Source organism: Rattus norvegicus, chromosome 6 (genome assembly GCF_021556685.1).
Source record: "Rattus norvegicus strain SHRSP/BbbUtx chromosome 6, alternate assembly SHRSP_T2T, whole genome shotgun sequence".
NCBI lineage: Eukaryota > Metazoa > Chordata > Mammalia > Rodentia > Muridae > Rattus > Rattus norvegicus.
The window spans coordinates 101393564-101419864 of NC_141539.1; the positions used below are offsets into that span (position 1 = coordinate 101393564).

Below are 26301 nucleotides of genomic sequence, written 5' to 3' on the forward strand. Positions count from 1 at the left end.
TGTTGCTGGGAGCAGAAGAATTGAGTATAAGCAGAAGGTAAAGGCAAACAAGAACCCTCTAAGAGGGCTGAAGAGATGGCTCAGTGGTTAAGAGCACTGACTGCTCTTCCAGAGGTCCTGAGTTCAATTCCCAGCAACCACATGGTGGCTCACAACCATCTGTAATGGGATCTGATACCCTCTTCTGGTGTGTCTGAAGACAGCTACGGTGTACTTATATATAAGTAAATCTTAAAAAAAAAACCAAAAAAAACCAAAAAGCCCTCTGAGAAATGACTAGAACTTTCTTTCCAGGTGAACCTCTCTAGATTAGGACAGCATTTTCCTTTTGCCACAGGTTGTGGTTGGTAAGAATTGAGTCCATTCATACCTTTTGCATTGCACCCAATGCTAGAGCGGCTGGAGAGATGGCTTAGTGGTTAAGAGCACCCCCTGGTCTTACAGAGGAACCAAATTCAGTTTCCAGCACATACATAGTGGCTCATCTCTATTTCTAGGTCAGATACCCTCTTTTGGCCTCCATTGGCCCCGGGAACCCATATGGTACAAATACATATGTACAGAAAAAATACAGATATTAAAAAAATTTGAAGTTACTCAGAGAGGCTACTTACCTTAACAAAGGTGACATTGACAGAAAATGCTTTAAAGTAAGATCAGATCTACAAGCTAATCTTTTATTGTGTTCAATCAAGTCACATTATGTCTTTATAAAACAGATGAAAGCCAGTTTCCAAACTGGGAGACAACACTCTGTAGAATATTCCTGAAGGAACTCGTAGCGTTTCACACGGAAGTGTAACTCTACAGTGTATCATCCTACATTTGCTATGTATGCCTGATAACCTGACGACCTCCTCACTCGCCTTTATATTATGTAGGTTCTTAGGTCTGATTGGGGCTTACTTTCAGTCATGCGTCTCTGGGCTTGGGTGTGTGCACACTCAAGTGCAGGCACCTCAGAGATCAGAGGCACTGGCTCCTCCCAGAGCAGAGTTAGAGGTTATGAGCTGCCTGACGTAGGTGCTGAGAACAGAGCTGGGTTTGTAGAAGAGCAGCCAGTGCTCTTAACCACTGAGCCACCTCTCCGGACCCTTGTTTTATTTTTTTAAGACTGAGCTCAGCCTGGCCTTAAACTCAGTCGACTGCTTCAGCTTCCTGAATGCTGGTTGGAGTTTCTCCTCTGACCTACTCTGTTGAAGAGACTGTGAGGAGCTGATGGGAGCTGCACTGAAGGAGGATCTCAGGAATCGGGAACGCACACCCGGAAGCACCAGGGGTTCTTCCAATCTAGGATGAGAGTCAGTGGGGATACTTGCATTTAAGACATCCGGACTTAGGACTGTGAGACATACCGGATAAAGAGAAAGACCAATCACACAAGCATGGCTGAGTGCATTAGTGTTTACAGAGTTCACTCCTAGGAACTTAACAATTTATTAATGAAACACCACAGACATATTTAGTTTAAGTATACTAAAAGACACAAGTTACACTGTAAAAATTTTCCACATCAACTATTTTTAGCACAGTTACCACAAAAATACCTATCAAGTATTCTTCAGGAATCCTAGTTTCAGTATCAAGACTCGGTCTGTGCAAACAGGCTCAGGAACTGTCTGTCCGCTTTCCAGCTTGCTCTCCCTTCGTGACTAGCAGGCATTTCCTTCAGTGTTCAGAGAAAGTGGTCCAGCTTTACTTCAAGAGAACATTAGTGAGTTCCTACGGATAATCATTCCAGTCCCATCCCTCTTTACTACTTAGACCGTCTTCATCCAAGAAACGATGGGATTTTTATTTTCTTTCTTCCTTTTATGAAAATAATGTATTTGGAGTAAATGTCATTAGCTAGAATTAGCATATTTTATTTCCAACAATGCTAAATCCTATCTACCTTGCTGAACAGTAGCGAGAAATACTACAGAAGAGTAGAACTCAAGCAGCACTCCTATTTCTGGCGCATTTTGGGAAAAACTAGTCTTCTCGATGAACTGTTTATTAAGTAGTGCACGGGTGCTGCAAGCATGTTCTAGAATCTACTGGATGGAATACTGAATAGGGCCAGCCGTGGCACTGCTTCCTCGTGTTGGTTTTTCTTCAGCACACTAACCATTTTAGAACAAAGCCCCACAACACCCCTGTGAGGTAGGCGCTGTTGACACCCACCTTACCCGGAAGGAATGAGTAACCACTCTATATAGTAAAAAAAGGCAGACGGCACTCACTGAGTGCTCCTACCAAGAACAAATGTGGAAACGGCCTCTGCTTTTCTCCAGAAAACATCTACACGTAGGATCTAAAAGCAAGGGAAGAGTTAAAGCTGGCCCAAGCAGAAAAGACCTATCTAGTATCTGCCTAGTACACAGACGAGTGACGGGAATTGAGCTTGTTTTACCAGGCCTTTAAAACGGTACCCAGCAGGCTACACCTCAACACAAGAGGGCGACATCTGGCAACAAAGTACATATGGCAACTCCTGGTTCAACTCGGCAACCATTTCACAAAACACAGCTAGAGAGTGGGGGAGGGGAGCTCCATTTTGCAGATGTGACAGAAAGTAAAGGTTGTTCCTGGAAAACCTTTTAAAATATGAATACTTTCCCCCCCACAATGAAGAATCATGTCTTAAAACCAAAACCAAAACTGCCCAGGCTGTAAGTGTTATAGTGTATGCCTGTTACCCTAGGCACTTAGGAGGTGGATACAGGATTGTTTCAAGTCTCAGGCTGGCGTGGGCCATACAGTAAGACCCAATCTCAAAGAAACCCAAATGAGCTGGAGAGAGGACTGGTGATTTGGGGTACTTGCTGCTCTTGCAGAGAACCTGGTTCAGTTCCAGCACCCACATGAATTCTAAAGATTCTGATGCCCTTTCTGGCCTCCACAATTACGGTGTACATGCTGTGCACAGAAACGCATGGAGGCAGAACACCCTAACACATACCATAAAGGTAAATATATCTTTCTTAAAAATCAAAACAAAGCAACAGCAGTCCCACACCACTTCCTACATGCCTCAGTAGAAATTAGCTTTAGGGAACTTTTTCTATTAAATGAAACACACATCTCTACTTCCTAAAACAAAACATTATTGAAGACTGAGAAAATTTTGTTTTTTTGTTTGCTTGTTTGTTGCTGTTTCTCTTGAGACCGGTCTTGCCATCTAGCTCCAGGTTAGTCCTGAATTTACAAGCCTGCCTTGGTCTACTGACAGCTGGGATTAGACAGGCAAGACCCAGCGTTCTGTCTTTTTAGTTCTCAGTATAAAAATAACTTTATGAATAACAGGAATCAGGTGAAGTCTCAGTGCTAAAGAACTTTAATAACGGGCACCAGGTGAACCAATATTTTTGAAGCTCCCTAGCAATAGAGTTCCACTCGTTAGTTTTGTATGTGAGGAGTATGTATGTGCATGCGTGTGCACCCATGTGGGTACATGTTTCGACTAAAGACTGACTCAATCAATCACTTTCTCCTTCAATCGATCTCTGCCTCGGAGTCTCAGTGAACTTGGAGCTTGCTCTTTCTGTAAGGCTGGCTGGCCTGAGCGCCCCTGATATCTTCCTGTCTCTGCTCCCCAACCAGCACTGGACCTTACCACACCTATGTCAGGTTCAAATGCATAAACAGTAATCACGTTACTCACAGAGCCATTTCCCCAGGCTCTAGGTATTTACTAGGTATTTTATTTACTGATACATTTTTTATTAACTCTTTGAGACCTTCATATATATAGTTCCACTTTAAACAGACAGTGCCTGGTGTCTAACATGGCCACCAGCCGTTGGCAAACTCCTTTAGCACTTCTCTGGATTGTCTTGAGCTGCTGTACCCACTCACCTACCCTGAAAGCATGTCTCCACTCCCACCCTAATAAGGGCTTTGTGGGTCAGACTTGGTATGCAGGGAGGACTAGAAAAGCTGAAGAGTAAAGTTTTACTTTGAGAAGGCTAGAGGAGCCTGATGTGAGGAGGGCGCACCTATACTGTAACACCAGGGCTTGGGGGTGGAGGCAGGCAGATCAGGAGCTGAAGGCCAACTTCAGCTATGTTGTGAGTCTAAGGCCAGCCCAGGCTCTATCTCAAAAAACCCCTTATCTCATTATAAATATATTGAGATATAACTCTATCCCTCAAAAAGTTAAAGGTAGGGAATATATCCTAAATAACCTCAAATACGTGAAGTCAGCATTCGTGTTTCTGTAAGATTAAATCACTGAGGGTGCTGTAACCGGGTAACTGCTTTGAGGACTTAAGTTTAAGATAATATGTAATTATGACCCCCCCCCCCCCATAACAGCACACTAGTTTAACCACCCCCAATACAATCCGTTCTACCACTTGCTAGGTTTTGCTCTCAAAATACGTATCAGTCTTGATCCCAGAGGCGAATTCTCTAATCAGAAATTCAGTTACCTTAGAACAGTGCCCAGTTGGGTACTTCACTTAGCCCCTGAAAGTTACCAGTCTGACGGCTGGCCGGGCCTACATACAGCCCATGACGCCAGTGGTAGGAGGCAGGGAGAAAACAATGTGAGTTCAAGTCTAGCCTGGGCTGAATAGCAAGAATGTCTCAAAAATGTTAAAACTACTTTGTTTTGGAGTGGTATCTGGGTGTGTCTGTTCTGTCTGAGAGAAGGTCTCACTATGACACTCTAACTGGTCTGGAGCACACCATATAAATCAGGATGGCCTCGAACTCAGCAATCAGCCTCACAAGTTCTGGGATTAAAGGCCCAAGCCACCATCTCTGAAACTTTGTTATTCAACTGAACTCACCATTTACCCAGAAAAAACAAAACAAAACAAAACAAAATAAACTTTTGTTTCAGAATTAGCTGAGTCACTCTGACCTGCTGACAGACAGAGGAGGTGAACTCTTAAATGTCTTCAGAGGTATGCACCTGAGTGGGGTTAGCATTGTGTCGAAATTAAATGGACACATTGAGGTATCTGAAAGACAGCACATGCCCCATGGTCCTGGCCACCTGGGAAGCTCAAGCAGAAAACTGCTTGTGTCCAAGATTTTAAGGCCAACCTGGTAACATAGCAGGACTCTAGTTTACAATCTGAGAGGAGGGTGAGGGTGTGTGTGTGTGTGTGTGTGTGTGTGTGTGTGTGTGTGTGTGTGTCAAGATCAACTCAAATGTTCTTTACATGTCTGTGAGGCTTAGACTTTAAGAGGGGAGGGAGAGGGGCTGTTCTACGTCTCTCTTGCCTTCTGATCCTTGAGAACAGAATTCAAGTTTAAATAACACTTAAGAAACAATGAAATTTGATGGACGACTTGTTAGGTACAGAAAATGCATCACTTAGTCCAACAACATCCATTTTCCTGGAGTTTTAAGTTTCTAAGTGTCACCACTATAAAAGGGAAGTGAGTATATTCACAAAAGGAGAGCTGCCAGCATGGGTTTTAAATAGGCCTGGAACACTTAAGGCATCCACTCCACTGGTTTTACTAACAGAAAAGTGAAAGTCACGCCACTGTAAAATTACCTTCAGGAGTGACTTTCAGAAAACTACCATCAACCCAGGCAGCCTTGACAAGTGTGTGACATTAAGTCAGGGAGACGATGTGTATCTTATGACTTTCCTCTTCAAACCTAGGTGAACCTCTTGGTATAAACATCTGAAAGTCTCTAAGAACACACTGTAGATCTGCCTACTCCTACCGAGGTTAGCCGAGGTTAGCTCACACAGACCCGCAGCTGTGCTCCATTTATGTCAATGCTCTGTTTCTCTGTTCAAGACTTCTTTACCACTGACTTCTCCTATCCTTCCTTTTTTAGCTGAGATAGTTTTATTAAAAATGAGGTATACTTGATGTTTAGTAAATAAAAGGCCATGTAGGAGGTTGGAATGCTAGTAAATACAGTTAAAACTACTCTTGATTTGGTATAGCCATGTCTTGAAACAAAGCAAACTTTTTATACATTATATAGTTATACATTAAAATAACTGATTATTTTCTATATATAGTTATACATTAAAATAACTATTGATTTCCTATATGGCAGAAAATATTTAAAAATCATTTTCCTAAGAACATAATTCATATGAAACATAAGACACAAGTGACAGTTTAGAAGTGTGTTTGTGTGTGAGCATGTGAATGTGTGCTGGACACTGAACCTAGGGCCTCACACATGCTAGGCAAGCACTCTATAGAGCAGCTTCATTTCCAGTCTTTAAAATACTCTTTAAAACAGATCTCATCTGCTTCATATTCAAGTTCATTTTACTGACCCTACAACCTGGAAAAACAAAGAGATTTTATAAATAATCACTCACTCTAAAGTTTCTACATTAACTTCTGATTTTCAAATAATGATTTAATTTATAAAAAAGCTCATAGGATACTTTGAAGGTTATGTTTATAGCCATGTCTGTGGTGAGAACTGGTGTGTACAACCTCAAAACTAGTGACAGATTACTTTAAGTCAAAAGACCACTAGGAGGTAACTAACTTATGAATTAGAAATGGCATGTGAATCTCTTCCAAGATTGGTATAAAAATTCTAAAGGAGACGGTGCTACTCAACAAGGATGGTGTCCACACCTGCTTGTGTCATCTCTGACTCTAAGGCACAAGGCAAGTCTAAATGTTCTTGTGACAAGCGAGAGGTTTTTAAGGAGACATCGGGCCAGCTGTCACAATACTGCTGAAACCTCTGGGCCAATGAATTTCCAAACCTTTGGCATCGGTTGTATCTGTAGGATTTACCTTTGTGTGTATACATGTGTTCCAGTAACTGGCTCTTTCGAAGAAATTTATGACCACAAATGGTACAACTGATTTTTCTTTTCCTTGAAAAAGAAAAATTACAGTTTAACTCCACCGGCTCTGTGTCTTTGGAGATCACAGACACTTGGCTGATCTGCAAGGGCTCTGAGGGGCCCCGGCCTGAGTGCTCAGGCGGACGCGGCTGCTGCCCATCCTCCTCGGCAAGGAAGGAGCCGAGCCTCCGGCACTCAAGAGCTTCACTGCTGCCACTAAGTGGATGCACTTCACCAAGGTCATTACTTTCCAAAATGGAAGCAGGGACACCAAACGGGAGAGATCCAGACACATGGGTATGGAGGTGCTGTCTCAGGTTACTTCGGGACTCAAAACGCTCCCCACAGTAATGACATAAGTGGACTTTGACACTGTTTTCTGTAAAAGAGGAGCCAGTCACCTCTGATGAGGACGAGGAGTGGCTTTGGGAGATCACAGACTCTGGATCACATCTCTCCTGTTTGATGGTCACTGGGGGCTTCTGGTGCTCCTCCAGGGCCTGGGCAGCAGGATGGGCCCTTTGCTGCTCCGCACCACCATCATCTAGTCCAATTGCAAGGGAAAGCTGCAGCTGGGGGTGGTCACCTGGGGCAGCAGCTCTATTTCCACTGCTACTGGGAGGAGTGTCTTTGATCTCCAGCCCTTGTTTGACAGCTGTTTTCTGGGTTGTTGAAATCTGAATACCATACAAATTTGATGTCTGCACAGTCTCTGGTGAGAACACTTGATTCATTTCAGTTGCAATGTGAGAAAGGTAGTCAGCATGAAGGAATCGGATCCCTTCCTCCAAACGACTATGATCCACAATCTGTTTTGGCCCTTTTCCTGTGTACATAATATGCAACAAGTAGCTGAATATATCGGGCTGGATGTCAGCTGGCTGTATTTTTATGCATTCACTGTTAAAACAAAAACAAACCCATACAAAATGAAATACAACCTAGTTGGCCTTTTGGTTTCTAACAATTTTAGGTTAAAACAAATTCTTCCTCTGAGGTTTAAATCTGGCAATCTGCCTTGATGAAATACAACAGCAAACACCACTTTTTGATTTGACTGCTCTTACAGTTCATCAACAAGCCTTTAAAAAAAAAAAAAGATTTATTTATTATATATAAGTCCACTGTCGCTGTCTTCAGTCACACCAGAAGAGGGCATCAGATCCCATTTCAAATGGTTGTGAGCCACCATGTGGTTGCTGGAATTTGAACTCGGACTTCTGGAAGAGCAGTCAGTGCTCTTAACCACTGAGCCATCTCTCCAGTCCATCAACAAGCCTTTATGTGCCCAACCTATTGGCTAACAGCAGGAAAGACTGAGCTGTTCAGACTAGTTCAGCACCAGGGGTCTCCTAAGCAGTCCGATCTATTCTAGGTGCGGGAGGATAGAGAGAACGACTAGAATAGGTGATCTGCTTTTATAGTGAACATAGAGTGAAAGGGACTAGACACGGGAACTCGAAGGCTTGCCTATGTGCTGCTGTTCACTGTGCCATTGTTTACAGCAGCTAAAAGCTAGAAACAGCTAAGGACCCACCAATAGATGAATGGAGCCAGGTATTGTGGTGCAGCCTTTATTCCAAGCACTTGGGAAGCTGAGGCAGGTGAATCTCTTTGAGATTGAGGCCAGCCTGGTCTAAAGAGAGAGTTCCAGAACAGCCACAGCTATATAGACAGACCCTGTCTCAAAAAAGAAAGAATAAAGGAAAAAACAAAAAAAGAAAGAGACAAACAACAGGTAAACAAGTGGGCTGTGTGTTATTCTGCCATAAAAACAAGGAAGTTCTGGTACGGGTTATAACTTTGAACTCTTGAAAAAAATATAAGTTAAAAAAAAAAGACATAAAAGGCCAGAAATTGTATGGTACCATGCCCATGAATTATCTAAAACAAAGCAGGGCCTTCAATCCCAGCACTCGTGGACAGCCAGGAATAAAGAAACCCTCTCTGGAAAAACAAACAAACAAACAAACAAACAAACCAACGAAAGGAGAAATATCTAAGACAACACTTTCAAATAGACGGAACTGAGCTGGACAAAGGGTTCTGTGGTTAAAGATACTTGCTGTTCTTCTAGAAGACCTGGTTCTGATTCCCAGCACCCATATGGCGGCTCATAATTGTCTGTAATTCCAGTTCCAGGGAACCAGATGCCCTCTTCTGGTTTAGTGAGCACCAGGCATGCAAGTGAAGCAAATACATACATTTAGGCCACACACCCATATACAAGGGACAAGGACAGAGATATATGGGGTTGGGGAAGACTCAGTTAAATACGGGGTGGTTACAGGAGGCTGAAGGAGAATGGAGAGTTACTCCTTACTAGGTACAGTGTTTCTGGTAGAAGTGATGAAAAAGTTTTGCAAACAGCTGTGACAGTTGCGGGTAACATTATGAATGCAATTACTGCCATTTAGATGATGATTTCAAATTGTTAATTATAGATAGACCCTCCTCTGAAAATCAAAACCAGGGGCCTGGAGAGATGGCTCAGTGGTTAAGAGCACTAACTGCTCTGACAGAGGACCTGGCTTCAGTTTCAAACAACCAAACACTCAGACACATAAAAAATCTTAAAAAAACAAAAAACAAAATGACAATCAAAACAACCAAAAGCAAAGCAAACCAAACAAAAATATTAGTAATTTTAAAGGTATACGAGGAAACTGTTAATATTTAAAATGTAAATGATGCTATGTTTTGGCTTCTAAATCTTTAAATTACCAATGAATACAAGTATACTTCTGAAAAGCATTCGAGTAATTTCAAACTCAATATGGTACATAGCATAACATAGCAGACCTCTGTGAAATTAAAGTAGAATGCCAAAAGCAGCTGATGCACCTGAAGCAGCAGTAGACAGCATCAGTGAACTCAGTTTCCCTGAAGCAGTTTATTCTGGGAGCTGGCATATTGACAATCTGGTCTCTCGGGTCCTTTTTTTTTTTTTTTTTTTATTATTAACTTGAGTATTTCTTATATACATTTCGAGTGTTATTCCCTTTCCCGGTATCCGGGCAAACATCCCCCTCCCCCCTGGTCTCTCGGGTCCTTAATCCTGACATCTCTGCTTCCCCTCGCAGGTTTCACTCTTTGATCTGCACTGTCTATTTACCTACATTGTCAGTGACATGCATTCTGGGGGTGTAAATTCAAAATTCTGTTACGTGAAGGTGTTTGATCTATACAAACACAGCCCAAGGCAGGCCTCACCTTCATAATGCCTGTGTTTAGATAGCACAGGTGCTTTAGAAGCTAACCAGCTCACAGCTCAGAGCAGACTGAGGGGAGATGGCATTTGTAATGTTGTGAGTGTAATCTACAGTGTCACATTAGAGACAAAACTCCTCTAGCAGGATTCACCCCAACCCCATCTTTGTACCATGCCACACTTTCTAGCCATCTTATCTACTCCGTTGTCAGAATAGGTCATATCTGCATTTTATATTACCTTTGCTTGTGTGGTGGTTTGTATATGCTTGGCCAAGGGAGTGGCACCGTTAGGAGGTGTAGCCTTGTTAAAGTAGGTGTGGCCTTGTTGGAGTAGCTGTGTCACTGTGGGTGTGGGCTTTGAGACCATCACTTTAGCTGCTTGGAAGTCAGTCTTCTGCTAGCAGCCTTCAGATGAAGATGTAGAACTCTCAGCTCCTCCTGTACTGTATCTGCCTAGATGCTGCCATGCTCCCACCTTGATGATAATGGACTGAACCTCTGAATCCGTAAGCCAGCCCTGATTAAATGTTGTCCTTGGTCATGGTGTCAGTTCACAGCAGTAGAACCCTAACTGAGACAGCTTGTTTCTTTCTTTTTTTAGACAGGGTTTTAGTATGTAGTCCAGGCCTGGCACTTGCAGTATAGTACAGGCTGACCCCAAACTCACAGTGATTCTCCTGTCTCTGTACCTAAAATGCTAGGATTACATTAGCCACCACATCTGGCTGGGCTAAGCCTTTAATCAACCTTAGTTATGCTTGTTTTTATGACTATGCTCTGCCATGGATACCATGTACTGAGTTTAACAGAGATACATAAAAGCTACAGACCAAACCATGACCCATGCTATTTCCCCTCCAACTGCAACACTCTTCCTAATATTTGTCTGCAACCTCTGAAAGACTCTTCACTTTTCAGATTTGTAAAGTCTGTTTCACACTTCTCAAAATGGGCCTGCTAGAACTCTTCTACTCTGAGTACACCTTGATGTCTGACACCACATTACCAAGAGCAAAGCTCTGTTCTAAACATTTTTTTTTTCTTTTTTTTTTTTTTCCGGGGCTGGGGACCGAACCCAGGACCTTGCGCTTCCTAGTCAAGCGCTCTACCACTGAGCCAAATCCCCAACCCCTGTTCTAAACATTTTAATGGCATTAATCCACTTAATCTTTTAGTACCCAAAAGGAGAGTATATACTGTAGCATTTAACAGACAAGAGAGCTGAGTGTTAGGGTTTGAAGGTGAAATGTTCCCTGGAGGCTCAGGTGTACAATCTCACAACCATGGTGGCCATCTGACGGGCTTTGGGGAAGTGACTAGATCACAAGGTCTCTGGTTTCACCAGTGTGCTCACCACTCAAGAAGTCACATGTCATGTGACTGAATTACTTGGAGGTGGGAAACACTAGGAAATGGGGCCAAGGTGGAAGAAGAGTCACCAAGAGTACACCTGCCAGGGCTGTTATCCAGTCCCTGGTCACTGCACTGTTCCTGCTTTCTCCTGCCTAGCTTGAAGTGGGTAGCTTTTCTGTTACCCTTTCTCTCATGCTATCTTTGTCTTCCCAGTCTTAAAAGTAATGGAGAGCAGGCCAGCTGCAAGTGGGCTAAAGCTTGTGACTGTAAGCACAACAAATCCTTGTTTTCTTAGGCATTTTGTCACAGCACCAGGAGTGACTACCACCAGACAGCTCAACTATTTGTTTACATCTGACTCTCTATCAGGCTATAGATTTCTCGAAGGCAGAGTATAAGTTACTTATGACTGTACTGTAGCTCAACCTCTAATATATATGTACTTAGGAAATATTTAAATGTTTGAACAGTTAAATAAATATATAATTGGGATTTGACTCCTCAGTTTCATGTAAGGTCCTTTAAAAACAAACAAAACAACAACCCACCCAGTACACAGGGAACCAAGCCTGGTGGCTTGGGCCTATGGTTCTAGCTACTGAAAGCTGAGGCAGGAAGATCACAAGTTCAAGGTCCTCCTGGGCTACAGAGTAAGTTCAAGGGCAGTTTGGACAACTTAGTGAGACTCTATCTCAAAATTTATAAAAAATAATAAATAAATAAGCAAGCAACATTCTAGAATTGTCTAAGCCTAGACTAGACTAAATTAATCTTTTCCCAGAGCTCAGAATTTGAATTCCCATATTATCTAAATTCAAAAAATGCAAAAAGAATTAAAAAAACACAAAACCAAAACAATGTGAAACAAATACTCTGTTACTGGTGATGTTCAGTATGTGACGGTACAATGTGACACTGAAAGGATGCTACACAGAAATCAACAGCCTCGTGCTTAAGTACACAGTTTAGCTTCAGAGTTAGTTATACTTGAGCCCAGCTGATCAGTTATTTAACCCTGCATGGGCCATTTAACAGCTCAGTCTCAGTTGCCTTTTCCCTAACACCAGGATAACAGTGCAATTTACGTGATAGGATTTGATGCTTGGGTATTAGTTAAGACTTTTTTGTTGGTAGAGGGTTTGATCTCATTAGGTAGCCTTGATTGGCCTAGAACTCACCATGTAGACAAGTTGTCCTCAAACTCAGAGATCCCCTTCCCTCTGCCACCTGAGGTAAGATGAAAGGAATGCAGCCCCACACTGGACTGGGCTAAGCCTTTAATCAAGTTGAGTTATACATGTTTTCATTAAGTATGTTCTACCACAGATACCATGTACTGAGCTTAATACTGAAATATATATGTGTATATGTGTGCATGTGTGTGTTATTATAATTAAAAATTTGTGGGGGCTGGAGAGATGGCTCAGTGGTTAAGAGCACTGACTGCTCTTCCAGAGGTCCTGAGTTCAATTCCCAGCAACCACATGGTGGCTCACAACCATCTGTAATGGGATCTGATGCCCTCTGGTGTGTCGGAAGACAGCTACAATGTACTTACATATAATAAATAAAATAAAAATTTCTATTAGGATAACCCAATAATAAGCCCTTAAACCAATGATTTTCAACCTGTGGGTTGAAACCCGTCTGGGATCAAATAATCCTTTCATGGGTCAACTATCAGATATCCTACATATCAGTTATTTACATTATGATTCTTAACAGTTAGCAAAGTTACGGCTATGAAATGGCAACAAAATAATTTTAAGGTTGGGGGTTACCACAACACGAGGGACTGTATTAAAGGTCTCAGCATTAGAAAGGTTGAAAAACCACTGCCTTGAATGATATTATAAGGCATATATATCACAATATTAAAAAATTCTTCTCATTTACAAAAGCTGCTTCTTACCTTGTTTGGTGAATAAAAATCATCTTGAAATAGTTAGAAAAAGCAGCAAGTACTGCTCGGTGGGCTTTGAAGTAAACGTCTCCAATAGCAACTGTGCAGTCACACAGAAAACCAAATTCTCGCTGCATGTTCAGCTGCTGCAGAAGCACAAGGCTATGGCTAGCAGTATCCATTGTGGCTCTGAGAAAAACCAACATAAATATATGTTTGGAATATATAGATTTTTATATACATACAGACATATATACATATGCACACACATATGTATGTATATACATACACACACACACACACACACACACACACACACACACATATATTTATACACAAACCTGGTTACATTTCCCACAAACCTAGAGCATTAAGGCCTCATTTTAAATGAAAATATTCAACACAGTTGACTTCGCTATCTAACATTAAATCCCTTAATTATGACACTGAGATAAACTCTACTGGACAGTAAGACAGTCTTTTTAAGCAAGGTAGAAGGTGATTTGTATAAGGGAGAGAAATGCTCGTGCTTTTCCACGTGACCATGTTTCAATTTCCTGTATGTGTACCTTATCAAACCCAGGGCCTTGCCCATGCTAGGCGAGCCCCACTCCTACTCTCCTTTGGTTTAAAGCACCTGGGGCTTTGTCTACCCAGAAACACTACTACTGAGCTCTACCCCACCTTTAGATCACGTTTCTAATGCTGTGACTCGGAGTTACTTGAGATAACTTAGTGAAAACAGGGTTGTAACGTTACCTATAAGTGGGAATAACAGGGCACCCTATCTGGTTGTGAGCCTCAGTCATCTATCTCTCCAGCCTGATGGGCATCCTACCTGGACTAGAACTGTCCATTTTCTTCTGAGATCCTCTGGCATTCCGGAGACACTGGCCTCCTGACTGTCATGAAATGTTTGTGGGACTTAGCCGTCACAGATGTCAAGCTATACCCTTATTTATAAGGGTCTGGGAGCTCATTAGAAAGAACCTACAACCTGATTTCATACACACCAGGATGCAGATTCTCTGTGGTAAGAAAAGGAAGACCTGGTAAATGGGCCTCAAGGGGAAAATCCTGCATGAGGATATGCAAGTAAGTCCTGGCCACAACAGACTGTGTAACTGTAACTGTAAGCAACAAAGACACAGGAAAAGGGGTTGAGGATTTAGCTCAGTGGTAGAGCGCTTGCCTAGCAAGCGCAAGGCCCTGGGTTCGGTCCCCAGCTCTGAACAAAAGAAAAGAAAAAAAAAAAAAAGACACAGGAAAGTCAGTTTCAGGCAGGTGGGGGCTATTCTTCACTACCACCTTTGCCCTAGCTGTGCAAAGAGCCTGGTGCTTTGGGGAGGAAGGCAGCTGCAATTCAATGGGTGTCACTAAGTGTGGTAGTTAGAATATGTTTGGCTCCCCGTAGATTCATGCATTTCAATGCTTGGTCATAGGTGTGGACTTGTTAGAGGAAGTGCATCACTGTGTAGGTGGGCTTTGAGGTCTCCTATGCTCAAGCTCCGCCCTGTGTGAAATCCTCCTGGCTGCTTTTGGATCAACATGTAGAACTCTCAGCACCTTCTAAAGAACCAATGTCAGTCTGCAGGCTGCCATGCTTCCTGCTACGATAACGGACTGAACGAAACTGTAAGCCAGCACCAATTAAATGTCCTTTACAAGAGTTGCCATGACCATGGTGTCCCCTCACAGCAATGAAACCCTAACACACTAGGGAACTGGGAGAACAAGCTTTGAAAGAGCAGATTCTGAAAGTGAGAATGAGGCTTCTTCTAGAGCCAGAGACCAAGGTCTGAGGTCAATGATTGAGGCTGGGGTAACCATCAAGAGATTAGCAATAGCATGGGTAGCAGACAGGTGAGCAACTCATGATGATATAATAAAGATAGATAACCCATTACAGTGCTTCCTGTGTGTTAGGCACTTTAACCCATTCTATTCTTAACAGAACTTCCCAAGCAAAGGAATATTAGGTTCCCTTTACAAGTCAGGACTGAATGACGGACACCCAAGATCACACTGCTAGTAAGGGGCAGAAAGCTCCAAAGGCCAAATTCCCCACAGTCCCTAAAAGGAAACATGACCCACAGGTTAGAGCAGCCCTGAGAGAGAGCTACTGACAACAACTGCACAGGAAGGTTAAGGAACATTAACAAGGAGGAGTTCTGGAGAGACCTGGATGTCCTGCTGGTTAAATAGATGATATACAACAACTATATATGCAAAGAAAGTCTAAATATAACAATGATAACATTATTATTGACAAAAGAACCTGCTTTATTAAAAACTGCAATATACTGCTGCGACACAGTAAGAGGCAGAATATACATAAAGAAAACTATGTGAAAGGAGCTGAGCTGTTATTTTACTTTTAAGCATGGGAGAAAACATTTTCCATAACTAACTTCCTGTCTGTGTGTATGTCACTGGAAAGGTTCTGATTCACTCCTCAATAACTCTGGGAAAGAAACTAAGGAGTAGAGGTAAATGGCTGGTGGGGGACTATACTATCTCAACTCAAAATTATAAACAGTTCAGATAACAATAAAAATAAAAAAATAAGGGCTGGAGACACAGCTCAGTGGTTAAGAGCACTGTCTGCTCTTCCAGAGGTCCTGAGTTCAATTCCCAGCAACCACGTGGTGGCTCACAACCATCTGTAATGGGATTCGATGCCCTCTTCTGGTGTGTCTGAAGACAGTGACAGTGTACTCACATAAAATAAATAAATCTTAAAAATAAATAAAATAAAAATAAAAAATAAGCCTACACACTCACCGTCAACACAGTAAATAATCATCACACACGGAAGAAATCCGTTGGCATGTCCCTTACTTCACCCTCCTCCTACCTTGCCTCAAATATAACCACCATCTTGAATTTAGTGTTTTTGACTTTCTTACACATCATCACATTCTGTGTAGGACTTTATCCCTGACCAAAGGTCAGTATTGTTTACAAGTTTTATTCTTCATAATTAACTAACTTTAAGAATTCCATAAGTTGATTCTTGTAACTCTATCCTCAGGACATTATTTTAAGAAAGGTTTTACTTATTTTGAATTATGTGTCTAAGTGTCTGTGTGTGGACATTGACCAAGAGTGTGATGTTCCTGGAAGTGTTGGATCCCTGGGAGGCAAAGCTACAGGTGGTTTGGGAACCACTCTGTGTTGATAGGAATTGAACAGGAATTCTAAAGTGTTTTTGTATGCTGAAACTTCAAATACAGGCCTTTTAAAAATCTCCTTGTCATTGGATCAGGTTTCAGATCCCAACAATGATATAGCAAACCAGGTTTCTTGCAAAATGCCTTTACCTACAGCTTCTGGCCTCCATGTACCCACTCATATACACATACATATGCAAACATAAATAAACTACAAGAATTTTTAACAGTGTGTGTGTGTGTGTGTGTGTGTGTGTGTGTGTGTGTGTGTGTGTGTGTGTTGTGTGTGTGGAAGTACTCTGTGTCACACATGAGGGACAATGACAGCTGAAGAAGATGTGTCGCAGTTCTATAATTCTACCATGTAGGTCCAGGGGTTCAAGCACAGGTTGTCAAGCTTGTCAGTAAACACACTTATTCCTGCGTGTGCCATGCATACCACGGTGTGCATGTGAAGGTCAGAGTACAATGTTGTGGGAGTTGGTTCTCTCTCTACTCTAAAAGTTCCAGGGCTCAAGCTTAAGCCATCAGATTTGAGCAAGTGCCTTTATATGCTACGCCATCTTGCTGGCCCTTCCTCATATCAAAAAACAAAAACAAAACCCTTTGGGCATCACTGAAATAACTGAACAGAATCTACAGAAACTCAAGCCTGTCCTCTGAAACAACAAAGCTGCACACTGCGGGTCTTATTCCAAGAGGTTATCTGACCAAAGGTTACTCCTTACATCACCACACTTGCTTCTAAAACACCACCGATGACAAGATGTTTAAAAGATCTATATTTGAAGTTTCAGCGTACAAAAACACTTTAAAATCAATAAAGTGACTCAAAGTAAAATACTCTAAATCAGTTGTTTTAAAAAATGCTTCACAAAAAACCCCCACCAAACTCTTGGATCATAGGTATTTTCACCAGGTTTTCAAAAATAGCTTATATATACTCACTGGCATAACCAGCTATCGAGCCATACAGAAATGAGAAATAGTATTCACAAAGCTACAATACGGAGATCTTGTGGTTAATGGGCCGAGTGACAGTTAAAATTTTCATTTCCTCAGCAGATACTGAAACACACACATCAAAAGCATGCGTTGCACTAAGTTACAGGCCAAAAAAAAAAAAAAAAAAAAGCATAAATGCTCAAGTCAAGAATACAGTCTTAGCAAGGAGATAAAACACAAGACAATAATCACATTACAAATTAAAAGTGTAAAGTGTCACCAGAACAGCTGGAGATGAGCACGGAGAAGGCAAGGAAAATAAGACAGTCAAACTGGCTCAGACTGACGGATAAAACTGAGTAACATTACTGGGAGGGGTGTGAATATTTTGATATCAGAATCCAATTCAGTATAAAGGGGGGAGGAGAAAAGGAGCAAACAGAAGGAAATGACAGGCTCAGCTCACTGAGGATGCTAAGTATAAGTGTATCCCAGTTGTGCCTGAAGGTACTTCCCCCCCATACCCCCTCTTCCCTATCCCCCACCGCCCCCACCCCCTAAACCGTCCTGCCGTCTGCAATGAGCTGTGTAAGATGCTTGTGTAGGAACCCGACAGTTACTCTGTGGCAGGGAGAAGAGCATAGTACTGTAATCTTGGACTCTGAGACCCAACTACTTAAAGATTTTGTTTCAGCTCAGCCACTAACTAGGTCTGTGCTCCTGACAGGACATTCAGTTCCCCAGGCTTCCATAGCACTGATGAGCTATGGAGGCTAGGCGGGAGAGTCTGGAATTTAAGGCCAGCCTGAACTCTAGTGAGACTTTGTTAATGAGGGCGTTGGGGGGTATATATATTTGACAGAAGAACATGTAGTAAGTGTTCAGTAAGTACTAGACAGTACCATCTAGGTCTGTCAGTCAAGGAGCCAACTAATGCCACGAGAGCCACACAGAACTGAGGCGACGTGGCGGCAGGCAGGCAGCAGGCAGGATGCAGTCAACCACAGGCTACAGGCTAAAGGTGAGTGGGTTACTAGAAGATGTCATTTATTTCTTCAGTGCACATTTTCACAGTAACTGCCATGTTCTTGGTGTTGAGATTAAGGTAAAACACCGGAGCTAGCCACAGGAACTGGCTTAGAGGAGGAGGTTTCTTACACAGGCAGTTCAAAGTGTCTACTCCAGGAAAGGGAAGTAGAAATGTCTGGTAATGAGTGGAGACAGCTCTAGAAAGAGCAGAGCCAAAGAGGGAGGAGGCCTCTGAAATGGCAAGATTGAAGTTTCTAAATATGCATGGAGCTATACAGTGAAGCCAAATTTAAAAAAACAAAAACAAAAAACATCAACAACAAAAAACAACTTTAAAAAGCTAAGTATGGGTTGGGCATGGTGGCACACACATGCTGTAAGCTACCCTGGATGCTAGGGCCTGTATTCACAGATTCAAGGCTTGCCTGGGAGAGAACATAAGCTTAAGGCTGATGTGGGAAACTTAAGACTTTGGGTCAAAATAAAAATATTTTTTAAAAAGGGTCTAAATGATGGTGGAGGATTTGCCTAGCATGCATGAGCCCCCAGGTTCACTTTATAGTACTTTAAAAAGTATGAAAACTTGAAAAACAGAAAGGATACAATAAATCAAACCAAGAAAACCTGGGGACTGAGGAAAAGGCAGACCCTTGAGAGGAGGGAACAGTGGTGAACAGGGGAGCATGTGACCTCCTCCAAGTGCAGGGAAGTGGCTGAGGCAAACTTTCTGACTCAAGAGGACCTCTCAGAGTAGAGGCAACAAAATTGGAGGTACGGTCAAGGTGGAGCCCTGAGGAAGCTGCAGACCTAAGAGCTCTGGGTGGAAGGTGAGTCCTCTTAGAGCTAGAAGACAAGCTCCAGATTAAACCAGGATGTTAGCTGGAGGGACTGAGAAGGGAGCATGTGCTAACTCACAAACTGTGAAGTCAGTCCATACGGAAAGGGAAAGGGGACTAGAATACTAGCAGCCAATTAAGCTGTGTAGGGAACATTCATGCGCAATACTTTCTTCCTACTTTAGTTTCCATTTACCTATCCTCATAATCACTGATGCCTGCCTTTTCTAAGTGGTTAAACCCACTCTATGAGATCCCAGATTTTTTATTTTCAGGTCTAAAACTATTTTACCTCTTGCCTTACTTCTCCCCAACATGATTCCCTTCCTCCATCTTCAGGTAAGTTTGCCAGAATTTCTCAGGAAGATGCTGAACCCCAACCTGGCCATCGTGCCCTCCTAGACCTTGGTGTCATTCCTTTTACTAGAAGCCTTTTCCAGGCTGAGATTTCCTGTTTGCTTACAGCCTTATTTTACATCTTTGATCTACTAACTTCTGTGTTACTGTAGGGTTGGCTTTCTTTCTTTCTTTCTTTCTTTCTTCCTTCCTTCCTTCCTTTCTTTTTTCCCGGAGCTGGGGACTGAACCCAGGGCCTTGCGCTTGCTAGGCAAGAGCTCTACCTCTACCACTGAGCCAAATCCCCAACCCCAGGGTCGGCTTTCACTGATTAGAGTGATGGCCTCCTCGTCTTCTGTTTTTTTTTTTTCTCTCATGTCTAGTCATTTATATACTAAAAACTATGATTTGGGGCTGTTGAGATGGCTTAGTGATGGAAAAACTAACTGCTCTTGTAAAACACTTCGGTTCAGTTCCCAGGACCCACACAGCAACTCACAGCCTTTTCGGAGTCCAGTTCCAGAGGATCAGATGTCCTCTTCTGACTTCATGGACACCAGGCATGCACATGGTATACACACATACATGCAAAGCACCCATACATATAAAATAAACTATGGATGACGAAGAGCCTCTTATTCAGTAATATTCCTCCAAACTGTGATGTTTTTGTTTTTATAATTAACTTGGCTGAACTTAACACTCCCTTGATCTTGAGCTGCAACTGAGATCCGTGGCTTTTGGCCTTAGGTGCATTCCTTGGAGGCTGCTGTAAACATGCCCAGTTCAGTGGTGACAAGACTCAGAATATATACACATCACCCCAACATACCACTTCTTGAGTATCTCCCTCACTTTCCACCTGCATACTGTGTGCTCTGTCCTTTTTCTTCTTCTAGCAATAGTTACCCCAGTTTTAGTCAGCCACTGTGCCACCAGGGCCATAAAAACAGAAACAACCACTGCTAACCCTTCTGCCAATTCAGTTTTCAGACACACACATGGTGACAAAACATAAATGCAGGCAAAACACCCACATACATAAAAACAATAAAAAATTTAGAAAGATAGATATAGTGTTAAACACTTGTCGTCCCAGTACTTGTGAAGCTGAAGTAGGAGGATTTCTACAAATTCAATGTAAGCCAGGGCTACACAGAGTAAGTTCAAGGCTGGCTGGCCTGGGCCTACCTAGCAAAAAAAAAAAAAAAACAAAACAAAACAAAAAAATTAACAGAAAAGATTTTTGGCAGAAAAAAAAAAGATGTAAAATAGGTTGCAGAAAATAATTTACCCTTCATTATTTAGAGAGGCAAAGAGTTTAAAAACTTTAAAAACATCTTTATTATAAAATTATTATTCTTAGTTATTTTATTCTGAGAATTTCATACATGCATACACGGTATTTTTTTATCATAATGTCCTCCCCATCCAAGCATCACACTCAAAGTAATATTTATAACAATAGGTTTAATATAGATAGTTATGAGACTATAAAAGCTTTATTTACTTTCTAGATAACTCCTTTTGGTTGACCTGCATTCTCAGATCAGCAGCAGCAGAACAGCCTAGAATACTCAGCTCCTCGTTCTCTCAGAATCTTTATCAGACTCTTAATCAATTATCAGTAAAAGATAGGAAAGTTGGCAGAGGAATGTGAAGCTTTTTTGAGCTACTTACTCATGGCTATAAATACAGAGGTTAAAAATCTCCAGTGCTACATGATAAAACGCTCTCTACAACAAGTATAACTTGGTATTTGTAAAATGGTAATCGCTTTTAGATGACTGTGGATGTTTGATTACCTAAGGAATGAATGAACTCATCTGGTTTTATTTGTGAGACAAGATCTCAGTATAACCTAGACTGGCCTAGAATTTACTACGCAGCCCAGGCTGACGCTCCTGAATAGTGGGATCATAAGCACATACCATAATTCCCAGCAAGTATGGAAATGTTTACTATTTCATAAGTATTCCAAAGACTTGTGTTGAGTACATTAGATAGACAAGTATCAGTGATTATCGTAAATAAGACTTGATCTAAAAACTTAGGTGGTTTAAGGAATGTAAGTAGTTAGACATGCTGTTATATACCTGTAATTCCAGCTCATAAAAGCACGAGACCTGAGCTTAGAAAAACCTATCTCAAAAAGAAAACAAACAGGAGACTTGGGGAAATAATTCAGTCAGTAAAGTGTCTGCCACTCACATATGAGGATCTGAGTTCAAATCCCCAGTACTCTTATAAACAAAAAAAAAGTGTGTGGGGTGCTGGGGCTGGAAACAAGGCTTAGTGGTTAAGAGCATTTGTTCTTGTAGAGACCTAAGTTCAATTTCCAGTACCTACATGGTAGGTCACAACCATCATTACTCCAGTTCCAGGGGCTCTAACAGTTTTTTGACCTTCATAGGCACTAGCAGTACACATGAACATGTAAATGAAACATTCATACATATAAAAACTTAAAAACTCTTTTCAAAAAATTTAAAATGTGTTAAGTGGGACCTGGGCAGATGGTTCAGCAGTTAAGATGTTCTTCCAGAGGACCTGAGCTTCATTCCCAATATCCACAGTACCATGTCAGGAAGCTTATAGGTGTCTGTAATGGCAGCTCCAGGGATCTGACACCTTCTTCCTGTCCTCAAGGGTGCTGTACACACACACACACACACACACACACACACACACACACACACACACACACGCGCGCGCCTGCACACACAGGGAAATCCCCAGAGCTCACTGGCTAGCCAGGTTAGATCAATCAGTGAGCTCCACGTTCAGTGAGAAAGACACCCAAGGTCAGCCTTTGACCTCATATCCACATATAAACAGACACACACTCCTCAAAGAAAAGGAACAGAAATGAACTAAACTAATGCACTGGTAGAGTGGTTAGAGACGAGGAAGGGTCACATTATTTCCAAACTTTTTGGTGAAAAGTATCTAGAAAAAAGAAGCATTTATTCTTATACCCCTTTAAATTTATTTCCATAGTGTCTAAAAATGATACAGGAACTGCCAAATTGGAAAATACAGGCAGAGATAAAACCTGCCAGGAACCCACTCGCAGAGAATGTTAGAGAAGGAGATGTGGATGACACAGGAAAGGGCAGGTACATTCTAGAAACCTTCAATAGGGCAGTCTAGAGCCCTGGTCTGTGGGCAGGCAGCAGCCTTCCCACTCAGTGTGTGCATGAGTGCATGCATGCATCTGTCTGATAAAGCACAAAGCCAAATCAACTTAGAAATAAAAAGGACAAGATTCTTCTTGATTTATTATAAAGACTGTATTCTAACCAAGGCAAAAGAAGGTACTCACAGACCAGGGAAAGTGAAAGAGGGCAAAACTCGAAGAGACCCAGAGCACAGCAGGCAAGTGACTAAGCTTCTGTGTATAAGTAAACTACCATTTCCTTTGCCAGAAAATTACAGCTCCATGAACACATTATCAACCTAGCCTGAATAAGATCCTCTGCCTAAAAAGCCTGGTGTTTCAGAATAAGATATTGGTTTTGATCTGTAACTACAAAAGCAATTAATTATAAAAATTTCAAAACCTTAATAATATAAACACATTTTTCTTAAATAAGATTAATTTTTTTAAAGAAAAGAAAAAGGGTTCAATAAAATGAGGACAGGAACCTAACAAAGGGTTGGAGATATAATATATAGAGGCCTTATCTAGCATTCACAAGATGCCAGGTTTGATCCCCAGAGTACAACCAAGTACAATTAAAATTGATAATCAAATTTCATGTTGGCTTTGAGTACTGTCTTTTTCCTCCACCTTTTTGTGGAATGGTAAGGCAGGGCTCACTGTGTAGCTCTGGCTGTCCTGGAACTTACTATGAAGACCAAGCCAGCCTTGAACTCACAGAGATGTGCCTGCCTCTGTCTCCCAAGTGCTGGGATCTAAAAGGTGTGCACTAGCATGCCTGGCAAAACATAATATATGTGTACTTGAACGAGTTCGGGCGCACCATATGTATGCAGGAACCTGTGGAAACCAGAAAGAAACAGAGCCTCTGAAACTGGAGTTAGAGAAAGTTGTCAGGAGCCACACAGGTGCTGGAAACCAAACCTGGGCTGTCTATAAACGTAGTACGTGCTCTCAACTGAGGAGCCATCTCCACAGCCTAAAGGGAAAAAGCCTTGACTGAGGAACCTAACTAAACAGATGGTATGAAGTGGAGATCAGGGATCTAACTCCATAGCTGGTGCAGGTAACTATCAACTGGAGCAGTCCTTTCTTTTTAGCTGTCTGGCAAAGGATTCAGATGCGCATGCTCTGTGGAATAAACAAACAGAACGGGGGTGGGGGGGCGCAACAGGAAGTGGTGCAGAACTACAATTCATCAAAATAAGAACACCTGTACTGCTTTCCTATGGGACCTCTATAATAATACAGCTCTACAACTCTTCTCCAGCTCTTACTTCAAAAATGGACAAATTGGTCAGATACCACCAACGGCTTGCAGGGAATAAATCACTTTGGGTCAGTGGTAGGGAAGGCATTATGCAACACTTCCCAGCAGCACAGCCATGGCAGATTTTACTGCCAAGCCACTTGGGCCCCTCCTCCTCAGCTAGACAGCCTGGCTCCTTTGCATTCCCCTCAGGAGATAGGGTGGAAGTACATAGCTCCACTCTGTAAGGCATAGAGGGCAGCTGAAAGTCCTGCTTGGCCTCTCTGGGCAACCACAGGCGCCAATAAATGAGCCACAGGCGATTCTCTTACCCCCTTCCTGGGGAGCAAGACATAATGCAAAAGAGCACCGACTAGACTGGGAAGAAAGTGATCCAGACTTGCATTCCTTTGCAAAATACCCTGTCACCGCAGTCAGGTATCGCTCTCTGGCTCACTTCTGCAGGCTTAAAACATATTTGTAACAAGACAATACGACCTTTTTAGGGAATTCACCTATTAAAACAGCTGGCAAACCCTATAGCTAGAAGAAGACATTTATGACAGTCTAGTGTGTGTGTGTGTGGGGGGGGTCTTCCTGTCGACCACCCTTGATGTTTCACTGCTTCCTAACTGCATCCCAACCATCTCAACTATTTCATGTCTATCTGTCCCACCTTCGGTCGGGCAGTGGCCGTGTACCCTTATCTAAAACATATCTAGGTTAAGGAAGAACTAGTGGCCAGGCGAGGTGGCATACACCTGTCGTCCCTGCACGCAGGAGCCTGATGTAAGGTCCACCACTAGTTCTACACTAGCCTGGAGTGTCAACCTGAGAAGTCCTGTAAACCTGATGTAATCACTTCTGGTGTACACACTGTCCAAAGCAGGATAAAGTGGCACTGCAGTCTTGGCACAACGGCCAGTTCGATGGCAAAAAGTGTCTGCAGCCCTGAAGCCTCATCATGGAAGGTGCAGAAACTTGACCAACACTATGCTCCGGGTGTTGGCTGTGAAACGAGGGATGGACTCGATAGAACTTAAGATCTTTTTCAGCTCTGAACACCCTGATTCTAAGATGTACTTATCTGATCCTGTCAATCAACAGCTCTGCAGCTTTTAAAGGATTTGCCCAAGTCTCTAGAGGAAGAAGGCCAAGTTTAATCCCTTAGAGGGAGATGGGAGTTAATTTATAAAACACACAACACTAGCTGCTATCAGGTTCCAGGTACAGCGCTGTGCGTTGCCCAAGCAACTGATAACGGCTTGATTTCTCCAAATGAGTGCTGGGGAGATGATGATAAGATGGTGGCAAAATTCGAAAAGAAAATCATTTGGCTAAGAGGAAATACGTGAGAAAAAATTAATTATTGGGGTAGGGGGCTACTTGCCCTAGAAGCTAGGTACTCACAAACTGGATGGGGGAGGGGATAGTGAGGGCTGCGCAGCCAGAACTGGATACCCGCCCACTAGCTAGAGCCTGTAGGCCTGGCGCGGCCGGCTGGGACCTAGCTGACACAGACGGACTGAAGCTTCTGCGCCCGGTCAGGGCCCGGCCCGCAGCGGGATGGGCTCCAAGGTTGTGCGGTTCCCGCGCGCGCCATCCCGCCCGCCTTAGGCCCCGGCGGCCCACGGCCAAGGGCGGCTCCGCGCGCCTAGCACTCGCTCGCCGTTGCTAATTTCCTCCTGGGCCCTGACTGACATCTCCAACGGACCAAAAACACCCCTCTCCCCAGCTACTTGCATCTGTCCCGCGACGGGTGCAGCTGCAGCCGCCGCCCCGGCGGCTCGCGGCGGGAGGGACTGAGCCCGGAGCAGCCCACAGGGGCAGGGCCGCGTTGCTTACCCAGACTCCGCCGCGGCGGCGGGCGGGCTTCTCTGTGCGGGAGGGGCGGGCTCCCGCGCGGCGCACAACACGCGGCTGCGCCCGCTCACGCACCCGGCGGGCTGCTCTCGCGCGGCTTCCCGCGCCCGGCCCACGTGACCGGGCTGCTGGGAAGCAAGCGGCACCCCAGCTGGTGTGCGTGCCTGCGTGCGTGCGTGCGCGCCGGCCGGAGTGGCCAAGGCGGGGGTCGGCCCGCGCTTGGGGCGCCTCTGCCACGGTCCCCAGTCGTGACTGGAGGCGGAAGTGTGGGGACAAGTTTGAGCGTCACAGGCTCCCCATACGTCTCAGCGTGACCCGGGGACTTTCCCCGACGAGTGCAAAAGCACGGGTGCCCCCTCGGCCCTGGGTGGGGACGGGCAAGGATGCACCAGCGTATGGCGCGGGAGGGGGACGAGGGCGCGGGGCAGGCGGCCACATGCGGCGGGAGCCAGGGAGGGA

The 26301-nt window shown here is 43.3% G+C and overlaps 1 protein-coding gene across 4 annotated transcripts; it reads right to left on the minus strand.

The window, feature by feature from the left end:
* Window positions 1-1398: 1398 nt before the first annotated feature.
* Window positions 1399-26085, minus strand: Zbtb25 (zinc finger and BTB domain containing 25). Of its 4 annotated transcripts, none has more exon segments than NM_001433967.1 (3): window positions 1399-7679; window positions 13258-13437; window positions 25825-26085. In NM_001433967.1, coding segments are annotated over 2 exon segments (1317 nt in total). In that variant the 5' UTR covers window positions 13431-13437; window positions 25825-26085; the 3' UTR covers window positions 1399-6535.
* Window positions 26086-26301: the final 216 nt, after the last annotated feature.